This window comes from Lampetra fluviatilis, chromosome 56, assembly GCF_964198595.1.
Source record: "Lampetra fluviatilis chromosome 56, kcLamFluv1.1, whole genome shotgun sequence".
Lineage (NCBI taxonomy): Eukaryota > Metazoa > Chordata > Hyperoartia > Petromyzontiformes > Petromyzontidae > Lampetra > Lampetra fluviatilis.
The window spans coordinates 4588911-4602114 of NC_136330.1; the positions used below are offsets into that span (position 1 = coordinate 4588911).

General features: G+C 49.9%; 1 protein-coding gene across 6 annotated transcripts in view; it reads left to right on the forward strand.

Moving 5' to 3' along the window:
* The window catches only part of LOC144950104 (disks large homolog 2-like), a 422604-nt gene extending 417265 nt beyond the window's left edge, over nt 1-5339 (forward strand). For all 6 annotated transcript variants that reach the window (XM_078880161.1, XM_078880160.1, XM_078880156.1 and 3 more), the window contains 2 exons: nt 689-780; nt 4842-5339. In XM_078880161.1, coding sequence (XP_078736287.1) covers nt 689-780; nt 4842-4948 — 199 coding nt within the window. In that variant the 3' untranslated portion in view covers nt 4949-5339. The remainder of the gene's footprint in view (nt 1-688; nt 781-4841) is intronic.
* Nucleotides 5340-13204: the final 7865 nt, after the last annotated feature.

Below are 13204 nucleotides of genomic sequence, written 5' to 3' on the forward strand. Positions count from 1 at the left end.
TAGTACATCAGTCCGGTTCTCTGCGACGAGTAACAATGTCTTGGAAAACAACGACGCTGCCAAAACGCCTCTGTAAATAACATTTAACGCTGAACTGCCGACACGTTCCGAGATTCAGCAGCGAACGGGACACCCACCCACGCCCTGCAGCTTGCAGACGTCTCGGGACGGGAAAGGGGTTCGTAATTATGTTCACTTCCAGCCGGATGAGAGTATATTTAGTATACTGATGATACTATGTAGTTTATACCTTAGTTTTTTTTTCTTTTTACGTGGTGGTTTAGTAACTGCAGCTACATACTATTAACATTCCTTCCCTTTGTTAATGCTACCCCTATCCCCTCCCTTTGATGCTGCTAATCCTGCATAATGCACGGGCATAATATGACTTTGAAACCCCCCGCCCACCTCTTACGCATTTGCCATAAATATGCTAAATTCCTCTTGATATGCAAATTATTTTGTCAAGGCGCTCTTCTTCCCCCTCCAACCCAGCTTAACTATACGCTCCAAGCTTGGTGGCGTTTCATTCTTCACCTGCGGACGGCTGCTTGCGTTGTGGCCGAAACGTCGTGAGAATTATTTTATTATGTTGTATTTGTATTATTGTATTATTTCCCTTCTACGTGACTTTACCGAAAGAACCAAGAGGATGACGACATTGTTGTTGTTGTTGTTGTTCCAACAGTGAAATGAACAAGAGGCTGACGGACGAGCAAGCGAAGAAGATGTACGACCGAGCGCTGAAGCTTGAGCAGGAGTTTGGGGAGTTTTTCACAGGTGGGTCGGCATTCTCATCAGCCACGCTCGGCGAATCGGCAGTTCTTGAACGCGTTTCAGGGGCGCCCCACGGTGGCTAGGAGATGTTAACTACCTCGCCTGGTATAGAGGAGATCGTGGGTTCGATCCTGACCCTGACGCCTGCTGCTGTATATTTGGAGTTTGCGTGTCTCTCTTTCATCATCATCATCACGGTGGCTAGGAGATGTTAACTACCTCGCCTGGTATAGAGGAGATCGTGGGTTCTATCCCAACCCTGATGCCTGCTGCTGTATATTTGGAGTTTGCGTGTCTCTCTCTCTCTCCCCCCTGTGGTTGCGTGGATTTTTCTCCGGGTCCTTCTGTTTTCCCCCTTCACATTTAGAATCGACTTTAACGCTTTTAGAGTATTTGTCTGCTATAAATATCTACGTGATAAGCGACTTCGGTTGAGATATCATTTGTGATAACCAGGTCGCTTCTGAAAACGAGCTATTTCGTAGCTCGGTGGGCCTAACCTGCTAAAATGTTTATAGCAACCAAATACTCTGAACGCACGTCGATTCTAAATGCGGAGGAAATAACCAGAGGACCCACGCGACCACGAGGAGAGAGAGACGCGCAAATTCCAATTGTACAGCAAGGCGTCGGGGTCGGGATCGGGATCGAATCCACGACCTCGTGCATACCAGGCGAGGTAGTGAACGTCTTGCCACTGCTACGCCCCAGTGGACCAGGAACTTAGCGCAGGGGACAGGGAAAGGTCACACGCGTGTTTGTAACACACGTGACAAACAGGGTCACTGCGTGGGGGCGGCCAATCGGATCTCAAGGAAGGGGCCTCAAGTGTCACCAGGGCAGGAGGTGCCGGTGTTGTTGCCAGTTTGGGGGGTTGGCGAGAGGTGTGGGTGGGTGTTTGTTCGTTGCGTCTCAGCGTACAGGAAAAAACACACATGGTAGTGGTGCACAAGCAAAATTAACAACAGACTGGCAGAATCCCAACAACAAAACTCAACGCATTCGTCAATGTCAACTGCGTTGGCCTTAAATGGAAAATCATAATAATTGACACTTTGAGCAATGTCCCCCGCCCCCCCTGCCGCTTCGTAGCGCGTCAAAAAAAAAGGGAAACAGATAAGCCGACAAATAGATCGAAAGGGGTTGCTTGCAACGTTCGTGTGAAATGGGAAAAATTGGTAAACCGCTGGCTGTGCCAGCTGCAATGAAAATGACGAACCTCGGGGGAATAGACCGAAGGGGGAGACGTTGAGGGCCTGTGCGAAAACACGAGGGAGTGATCTTCTTGGTTCTTTCGGTAAAGTCACGTAGAATGGAAATAATAAAATAAGAAAAATAAAACATAATAAAATAATTCTCACGACGTTTCGGCCACAACGCAAGCAGCCGTGCTCAGGTGAAGAACAGGTCTGAGTTTTAATGCACTTCAGACGCTGTCTTCCCGACAGACCTGTTCTTCACCTGATGACGGCTGCTTGCGTTGTGGCCGAAACGTCGTGAGAATTATTTTATTATGTTTTATTTTTATTATTTTATTATTTCCCTTCTACGTGACTTTACCCAAAGAACCAAGAAGATGAACCCCTGCAGTCACGAAAGCTTTAAAACGAGGGAGGGAGTTTACTGATGGGCACATTTAGTGCCGTCCTGCCAGCGAGCGATGTTTGCGAGTAGGCAAATTCGCGAGTGCACGCCGACAACGACGACAATAGACGGAATATTCGTCGTGGTGAAGGGGCTATTGAGAATTAGCGTATGTGAGTTTAAATGCATTTCAAAGCGGACTAATGCCGACAATTTATTTGAACGAAATAAAAGCGCCGGGAATTTTAGTGGTCAAGCCCGATGCGCGATTGCATGAATAATGAATTGAACCCCCGTGAAGAGCTTTGAGATTTTTGTTTCGCGATCATGAAAAGCCGATGATTGTGCGAGAGCCCCCCTCTTACCACGGCTATAAATGTCCAGTGCCCTCCAAGACAAATATTCACGAAAAAGTAAAGACACGATTGATCACGTGGATGAGGTTATGCAACATTTTATCATATTTTTTAGCGGCCTTTTTCTTATTTTCAATGTGGGGAGTGGGGGGGGGGATATCGAAACATTCTACAATCAAATAAAATGCAAAGGCAATGAAAATAATGTTTAACCAAAAGCCATGTGAAAATAGTGACTCTTGGGGTGCAATGCTTGAGAAGGCTGGGAGGGGAGAGTGGTAGGTCCTGTCCTGCAGAGAGTAGAGAATCAACCCCAGTCGTATGGAAAATCAGTCAGGCCCGCAGGCACATTGATCCAAGACCATGGCAGAGCTTTATAGACCAGAAAATGTCTGACCTTTCCTGGATGCGAAAGCTTACTGGAAGCACCATTGGAACCTCATTTTCCAGTAAAAAAATATGATAAATTATTATCTTACTGGAAGCCTCGACATTTAAATGCGAATTGATGTTTTGTATTATTGCTATTAGTGTACTTCTACAGCGGGATTGGTCTTTCATGTTTAAATATATACATTTATATATATATACACACACGGCGTTGGGTTTTTTCCATTCGAAATGTGTTTCAGTTGTTGCTGTCGACGTCGTAAGCCAGTTTCATCCGCCCCAGCGTGTGCTGTCGTTGAACGGCCGGCAGAAGAGTTTCCTAGCACCAATATTGTTCGTAATACTATTATTGTTGTGCTTATTCTCGGTTCTTTCGGTAAAGTCACGTAGAAGGGAAATAATAAAAATATAAAACAATAAAAATTCTCACGACGTTTCGACTGCAACACAAGCAATCGTCATCAGGTGACGATTGCTTGTGTTGCACGTAGAAGGGAAATAATAAAATAATAAAAATATTAACCAATAAAAATTCTCATCACCTGATGATGATTGCTTGTGTTGCAGTCGAAACGTCGTGAGAATTTTTATTGTTTAATATATTTTTTATTTTATTATTTCCCTTCTACGTGACTTTACCGAAAGAACCAAGAACATGAATCCCTGCAGTCACGAAAGCTTTGAATCAAAACTGTTGTGCTTGTTATTTATTGCAAACTTTCATTTACGCTTGAGAGACTGCAGCTTTATCGTAGATCTGAGCCTGGCACCGCTGAGATTCCCGAGTTGAAAACCTGTCTGCCGCCCGTGATTAAATGTGGCCCCCGGGGTGTCATGCACGATTCCTCCGCCTCCTGGATTGACACGTGGGGCCTTGGATGTATTACGGGATGGTGCGGCAGTTAATATTTTTATTATTTCTTACCAGGATCTGCTCGCTGAGCTATACAGATCTTTTTTTCAGAAGCGACCTGGCTTTCACAAATGATAGTTTTCAACGAAGTGGGCCTATTATCATTATCATCATCATCATCATGTGAAAATGTATAGCAGCCATATACTCTAAATGCATCATGTGGATTCTAAATGTGGAGGGAAAAATCGGAGGACCTGGAGGAAAATCCACGCGACCACGGGGAGAGAGAGAGACACGCAAACTCCTAATATACAGGCGTCAGGGTTGGGATGGAACCCACGACCTCCTGTATACCAGGCGAGGGAGTTAACATCTCCTAGCCACTGTTGGCTCCCCATTAACGGTCTCCCAACCGACCCCTCATTTCCCTTTGAGACTAGGAACCCGGCAACCCGAGTTCAATTCCCAGTCACGGCTAACACCCGTGGCGAGCTACATCTGAACCAGGCCCAGACCTCGCACCGACTTGCACCAAAGTACGTTCTGTGTTAACTTGGTGAAGTATGGTCAAAAACCCGCCGTAACAGACGGACAAACGTGTCCCGTATTCCCTCGTTATTCGCGAACTCGCTGTCCGCGACTTTGGCCATCCGCGAATCGCCCCTTGCGGGGACCATCTTTCCGGAAGATGAGAACCATTGTTTGCTGTTATTTACTCGTTGGCCTGCCCCGAACTGGACGTCCCGTGGTGTAAAAGAGCCTCCGTGGCTTGTCGGATTCCGTCCTTCCTTCCTGCTGCAACAAAGAAAAACGATTCTGATGGTCGTTTCCTTCTCCTCTTCCCTCCTCCTCCCCCCCCTCCTCCCCTCTCGTTGCAGCGGTCATTCAGGGCGACACCTTGGAAGAGATCTACAGCCAGGGGAAGCAGATTATCGAAGAGCAGTCGGGACCATTCATCTGGGTGCCTTCGAAGGAAAAGCTGTGAATTTAATTTTCCATCCTAGCCATCACCCCCTACCCCCCCCCCCCCCTGTTCTACACCACTCGGCGTCTCGATGAATTTTCACGCTGAAGCCTAACGGATTTGCTGTCTCGCCTGCCCCCCGCCCCCCCTCTCCCTCCCCGTTTAGTAAACTTATCAACTTGAGAAAGCGTTGTCGTGGCGGGGGAGGATTGGGCGGTGGGCGGGGGGGGGAGGCGCGGTGGGTGGGGGAGCGGGCTAAAGGAAGACGCAACCAAAAAAACCCACAAACCCACATTAAATCAGAGTCTGGCCGGCACGCTTTTGACGCTCCTCGGCGATGCGGCGGCTAAAAAGGGCCTCCTGTAAATATTAATAGCTGCAATCGTGAAAAACATTTTTACACACACAAATATATATATAAGAGGTTAAAGTAAACTGGAAATGGCAACCGCGCAAATTTGAATGCCGGAGGTCGCTCGGCCAGTTACGACTGGGGGCTTTAAATAGCCCCCCCCCCCCACACTTAGAGGAGATGCCACCCCTGTCTTTCCTCCATACGTGGGCTGATCGGTGATTTAAAAGTGAAAGCTGAAGCTTTTGGTCGGGCGTCCGACTTTACCGCGCTACATAAGCGCGAGTTGGGACGTCGCCAAAAGGGGGGAATGGGGGTCACGTTGCTGTGACCTCGCGAGCGGAGTTGGGTGGGGGGGTGGAGTGGGTGGGGGGGTGGGTGGGAACTGCAGGGGTTCGACCACCAGAGGGCAATACCACGGCAGGAGCACCTTGAAGTCACCCGTGTCCCCCCCCCCGCCTTTGATTTTTCTTTTCCGGCAAACGACGGAGTTTGCGCGGAACTGTCGACGGACGGGCGGGGGGGAGACGGAGGTGTTTGCTTGTCTACGAAATTGAAGCGAAGTTGCTCTTTTTTCCCCCCCATTGCGTCTTCCTTCAGCTCCTAATTTAACGCGGGTTTCCTCGTAACGCTTCGGCGCGTCCCCCTGACGCCGGCGGACTCGGGAGTAGTTCGTCTTTTTTTTTGTTTGTTCACCTTCGACGCGCGCTTGCAAAATCGTCGGACGAAACGAAAAGCTCGCGAAAGCGGGCGGTGATTCTTGTTCGTTTCCTCCCCCCCTGCACCCCTTTTTTCCCGTGACGATCGTAACGTGACCCCGTCGCTTGGCTCGTGAACGCGTCGCCCAGGTGCCAGCCAATCGCAGCCGCGCCCGTACGGTCACGTGACTTAGTTATTACTTGCTGTACGTTTGTTTTCTTAATTTTTTTTCCGGCGGCCATCTTGCGGGTTACTGCGCTGTGATTGTTGCCACGGCAACGGTTCCACGGTGGGAGAGGAGTGGGGGGGGGGCGAATAACAAAAAATGGAGACAAAAAACCGCGGGGAGGGGTGGGGGCTCGCCAAGTCGTGTAGACTTTCACGGTTCAAGAAAAAAGAATGCACGGATTCCGTGTTCCTCACGCCCGCCCGCCCACCTACATATGTCCGTACGTACGTTGAACTTCTTTTGCACCGTACGTTAGCCAACCGTGGCCAATCGGAGGTGCGGGGGAAGGACAACAAACTGAACACAACAAACAAGCAGTTCTAAAGAAATGAGTTTTCAATCTCGAAGATGCTCCGGCGGCTTCCTAATATCAGAAGGAAGAGCATTCCAGACGGCCGCAGAAACGCATCTGAAAGCGCGCGACGGCGGTGTGACCGTCCGTTGCTTCGATGGCGAGCCAAAAGCCGCCGCTGCGCGGGTGACCGACGTTCGCGTGATGATGGTTTATGCTCCTTGACGAGATCGGCAAGGGTGTTGTTATATCGTGGTTCATTTGTGACGAGCACTTGTGTGTGTGTGTGTAATGGCGAGCGCGATCTCGCGCGGCTTTTCGCGTCCACCGAACTCGATTTGAAAGATGCCCGCGTCGCGTGGGAAACCTTTTTTAAAATTGTCGAAGAAGAAGAAAAAAAAAACGAGGAAAATCCTCGCCGGAAAATGGACGAGGGCTGGGTTTGGGTTGACGGTGGATGTTGTTCGGCATTTTGAAAACTGGCACCGGTTTTTTGGGGTCTTTTTTAGAAAGGGGGGCGGGGGAGGCGTGGGGGTGTGGGGGTTCCCATTAATGTCGCTTTGTCGTCCGTGCGCTTCGTCGAGGAGAATGGAAGGTTCACGCTTTTCCTCCGTTTACGAACCGGGGCGATATTTCGTAAGTTGGGGGGGGGGGGGGGCCCCCTACCGCCATCCTCCCCTCTTCCTCCCCCGGGGAAAAGCAGATAAACTTTTGTGAAGCCCCCCCCCCTACCCCCGCGGATGGTTTCATTTCGTCTATCGTTTTGCACGTTTTTTTAGTACATTAAGCCATTCCCAAAGCAAAAAAAATATATATAACCTTAAAAGGAAAACAAAACTATCTGGGAAGTACTGTTAGGAACGGACGAAACAAAAGCGGCGATGAAGTTCCCACGGAAGGAGGGGGAGATCGTTTTCACTGCCAAGCGCCCTCGGTTTGGTCGAGGTCCCGGGATAACTCTCCGCCGTTTCCACCTCCGTCGATGTCCGCCCCCTGGACGCGCGGCTACGGCGTCGAACCGTCGATTTGCCGACCGAGGGCAACCCGTGGCCGCGTTGTCCTCCGGTCGCGGGCGACGGAACGGACAGATTGGGGCGGTCGCGGCGGCCCCTGTTCGTCGAGGATCCGAATGTTTTTGTAGGCCGGAGGAATCCGATGAGCTGTGAAGCTTTTTATCACACGTGTCCAGTCGGATCAGAACGTCACAACAACAAAACGCAGTACGAAGACACGATAGGAGCGCAAAGTCTAGGAAAGGTGAACAAATCTATCAAGCACATACAAATACGACTAAACCATCCCCATCCTACCAGACAGAAACCACCGAGGTGTATTCACTTACCGTTCTAAAGCGACCCGGTCACAAATGACACTCACACACCCACTCACTCACTCATCCACCCACTCATACACTCACACTCACCCACACACTCATCCACCCACTCACCCAACCACTCACACTCACCCACTCATTCACCCAGTCGCTCACACACACACTCACCCACACACTCAACCACCCACTCACACATCCACCCACTCACACACCCACTCATTCACTCATCCACCCACTCACACACTCACCCACACACCATCCATCCACTCACACACCACCCACTCATACACTCACCCACACACTCATCCACCCACTCACCCACTCACACACCCACTCACCCAGTCGCTCACTCACCCAGTCGCTCACACACACACACATTCACCCACACACTCACCCACACACTCATCCACCCACTCACACACCCACTCATTCACTCATCCACCCACTCACACACTCACCTAGTCGCTCACCCACCCACTCACCCACTCACACACCCACTCACTCACCCAGTCGCTCACCCACTCACTCACCCAGTCGCTCACCCACTCACCTCTCGTCATTTGGTTGGCGTGGAGGTTGCAGGTCAGGAGAGTTCGTTGGGTCTCGCGACGTGCGACGAAAATGACCCCCCCCCCCCCAAATAAATGAAGAGCACTGCAACGCTGCGGCTTTAGAGCGCGATCCGCTCGCTACTCGGAAGGTCACAAGTTCAAATCCTGGTCGTCGGGGGTCGATGCAGCCCCACCCGTCCATCCCTCCGCCGTCTAAAACGAGTGGGAAGCCAGCAGTCGTCGTGTTACGGACATACTAGGCCCCCCCGCGCGCCATGGTGACGTGGAATTGGCACCACCGTCTCAGAGCCGCCGGCATGCACGTACGACCGCGCGCACCCGTTGCTGCTTGGGCCGCCGAGTTCCACCGCGGAATGTGTGCGAAATCGGCGCGGAGCTTCTGGCTCATGATTTTGGGCTTGATGTGGATGTTGTCGTCATCAAGCCGGTCGATTAATTACGAAAGGATGCGAGGCCCATTGTTTTTTTTACGTGGTCACGGCGGGTCGCTGCATCGCCCCGATTGCGATGGCGTTTTTTTTTTTTAAAGGCCTTTGCGATAAACAAAGCCGATTTTTACAGGGGGCCATGCGTACAAAACAATTCAAATGTTGAGGTGTTAACTCTATCGGCGACGGCCAGGAGTGCATCGTAAACCTTGTGAAGATGCGTCCGTGCTCAAGCTGCTCTTGTGCGCGCCGTTTGAGAAGAGAAATATTGTATATTCTCTCCGCTGTCTGGCCCAGCGTCGTATTGAAGAGGTTTCGAGTTGTTTTTTTGGGGGGGGATGGGGGGCGGAGGGCAAAGGGGAAGGGTGAGAATGTCAATTGTGTTTTGTTATTTTTGTAATTGCCCATCGCGTGTTCTTTCCCTTTGTTGATTTTGTCATAACCGAGAACATTTCACGGACGACGTGTGCCCGTCGTACGACTGTGGGGGAGGCATTGATCACGTGGCCAGCTGCCACCTACCTGATGTTTCTTTTGTACAGAGAGATCGTGTCCGATATTTTGGTAGAACTGAAACAAACAAAAAAAACAGCCACCATCGCACGCGTCTGAAATGTGTAGCCGAACGTTTCACGTCAAACCCGCCGTTCGCCACTAGGGGGCGACGACCACCCCACGGCGCTTGCGCCAGGCTAGGTGCATATTGCAACTGCCCGTCGCATGAAGTGTCAAAGGTTCGCTGATAGGAGGTCACGGGACTGACCCGGGTGCCATGGGTTGACTCCTGTGCCAGGCTAGGTGCAGGAGGAGGTCATGGGACTGACCCGGGTGCCATGGGTTGACTGCTGTGCCAGGCTAGGTGCAGGAGGAGGTCACGGGACTGCCCCGGGTGCCATGGGTTGACTGCTGTGCCAGGCTAGGTGCAGGAGGAGGTCACGGGACAGACCCAGGTAGTGCCATGGGTTGACTGCTGTGCCAAGCTAGGTGCAGGTGGAGGTCATGGGACAGACCCGGGTGATGGCATGGGTTGACTCCTGTGCCAGGCTAGGTGCAGGAGGAGGTCACGGGACTGACCCGGGTGCCATGGGTTGACTGCTGTGCCAGGCTAGGTGCAGGAGGAGGCCACGGGACAGATCCGGGTGATGGCATGGGTTGACTTGACTGAGATGAATGGCAGATGCACCACCTGCACTCCCTATTGAGCCAATATTACACAGCACACACACACACATATTTATATGGGATATACTTATAATACAATATATATTACCATTTTGCCCTCATTTAACAAAACTAAACTTTTTTAACTATTGTGCATTTTTTGGGGGTTTTCAAATGTGGACATTGCTTTTGTAAATTATTTTAATCTTACAGCTTCGAATAATTTAAACAACAACACTACGTAATTCTTTATTTGCGTGCGTGCGTTCGTTCAATGCATTGGTACGGTACATTTTCGTTTAGTTGTTATTGGGTTTTTGAAACCGCCAGAGCATAAATTTGTTTTTTTTTATAAAAAAAAAAATGTGGTAAGGCGCGATCTGTAAACAGAGTTATGAAGGTTTAACAGACGCCAGTGACGTGCGAACTGTGATTGGCTGCTACTTGACTGCTCTCTCTGGACTGCGGGTAATGAATGATGAAGCCGCAATCCCTGAAATATCTTTGCACAATCCACTGCTGGTTGAGGGGGGGGGGGCCCCTCCACTCGAGGAATCTTCGGAGAGCCCGGCTCGAGGTGCCATACGTGGGTTCGATGTCACGGAAGCGGCGTCAGTACCCACACTTTACCCCACGGCACGCAAACCGCCGATCGATTGTGGGCATCGGCGGTTGACATTTCTCTCGGAGAGTAGTTTCGACTGCCGCGCCGGGAGATTCAATCGAGCCCGCGACCTTCCGCGTCATCGCAAGCGCCGTGGTGCCGCTGACCGCAACGAATTTACAACCGCGGCAGGGCAGTGGACCGGAAAGTTACCGAAATAACAAACCTCATTCGATGCAGTCGTCGCGAACGCATCTCCATCCACGACCCGCTCAGGCGCTGATGTTATCCGTAGCCGGTCGTGAACAAGTATAACCCGTAAAAACAAAGTTTTTCACTATAAATCCTTTATATGCGTGGCGGCTAGAGTCCTCTCGTCCTCTGGCTTGAGATGGCTGCCACCTATGGGTCAGATGATTGCATTGCACCATTAAGCAATTGGTAATTAAATATAATATTTTTGTCCTAAAAAGTGTAAAATTTTGGAAAAAAAATTTCACGAACATTAATTGTCACGCACAACGAGTCTGTGTGGAAAATGTCAGCTCGATTGGATCACGGGAAGTGGGTTTAAAAAGGACCGAAAGATTTGCACGGTCGTAAGCAAGCAAGCGAACTTAATATAAAGGATTTAAAAAGAAGAAAACTCAAATCTTTCGCGGTGGTGTACGGGTTGACGTCCGTTGAATTTCTTTCGCACCGTATGTAGCCGACCGTGCTAATCGAAGGTTGTGTTCATAGCCGGGGTTGTCTCAAAGAAGGGGCAGGGGGATGGCAAGAGCGGAGGGAGCCGCCGCGTGTGCGGTATTCGCACGCGGATACACCGATTCAGCGAACGTTGGAACGGGGGGCGGTGTGGGGATGGGGGATTGCTTTGGTGCGTTTTGTCAAAATGCGTTCGCAAGTCAGTGGCGGCACTCGCTCGCACCGTTTTTACTTTTTTGCCCCTCCAGGTAACTCCGGGGAACACTCCAGCCCCCACCGGCTGTTGTCAACGCTCGGTTCTTCTGACCGTGTGCCGTCGGCCGTTCCCACACACAACAACACAATACAACGACACAACACAACAACACAACAACACAACGACACACGACAACAACACAACAACAACACAACACACGAACGCGCGGGTGGTGGTAACGTTTTTATTTGACGGCCACCGCGATCGGAGAGTCGAGTTTCTCCCACGTCGTAGCGGCGGCAGATGATGATGATGATGATGGTGGTGGCGGTGGTGGCGGTGGTGGCGGCGGTGGTGGCGGTGTTGCTGTTCACGTCCCCCCCCCCCCCCCCTGAGGTTGTGGCACACTCAACGCTTTTTTTGGGTTGTTCAAGTTTACCAAAACTGTCACAAGACCTCTGTGCGTGAACACACACACACGTATAATATATATACCGAATGTAGTGTGTGTTCTCAAAAGCGTATATGGTATTTTTTTTAAAGTTCGGTTCAACTTGCTTGTAACGTTTACCACTTTGCGTATTTGACAAACGTACCACTTTAAATATGCCCTCCCCGCTCCCCAAAAAAAACTAATTGAAAACGAATTATCTGGTTTTTAAATATTTTTAAATCCTTTATATTAAGTTCGCTTGCTTGCTTGCGTGCGTGCTTGCTTGCTTGCTTGCGTGCTTGCTTGCTTGCTTACGACCGTGCAAATCTTTCGGTCGTTTTTTAACCCACTTCCCGTGATCCAATCGAGCTGACATTTTCCACACAGACTCGTTGTGCGAGACAATTAATGTTCGTGAAAAAAAATTCCCAAAATTTTACACTTTTTAGGCAAAAAAAATGATTTTACATATATTCAAATAGAACTCATTCATGGCTTTGGCTGAACGTCACAGTGTAAAAGCCTAGAGCCTAACCCCTCCACAGGCCGTGGCGGAGTAGCACAGTTGGTAGCGCCCTCGCTTCCCATGCCAAAGGTCGCGGGATCGATCCCCGCGTCCTCCACAGGCGAATATATTTTTCAAATCCTTTATATTAAGTTCGCTGCCACGCATATAAAGGATTTATAGTGAAAAACTTTGTTTTTACGGGTTATACTTATTCTCCACCTACCAACCGCTTCTTACGGCGTTCAATCTGGCCAGCCGCCCCTAAACAAACCCGCTCCATCGAAGTGTCACTAACCTTAGATAAGTAATAAGTATAACCCGTTAAAACAAAGTTTTTCACTATAAATCCTTTATATGCGTGGCGGCTAGAGTCCTCTCGTCCTCTGGCTTGAGATGGCTGCCACCTATGGGTCAGATGATTGCATTGCACCATTAAGCAATTGGTAGTTAAATATAATATTTTTGTCCTAAAAAGTGTAAAATTTTGGAACAAAAAAATTCACGAACAGTAATTGTCACGTACAACGAGTCTGTGTGGAAAATGTCAGCTCGATTGGATCACGGGAAGTGGGTTAAAAAACGACCGAAAGATTTGCACGGTCGTAAGCGTGCAAGCAAGCACGCACGTGAACTTAATGTAAAGGATTTAAAAAACAACTCATCTGAAACCCTCCATGCCTAGATGTGGGCTTCACATTTACAGGTGAGAACTAGCGGACGGAGTGCCGAACGCTCATGGAGAGTTGGGCCCGTAATACGCAAACG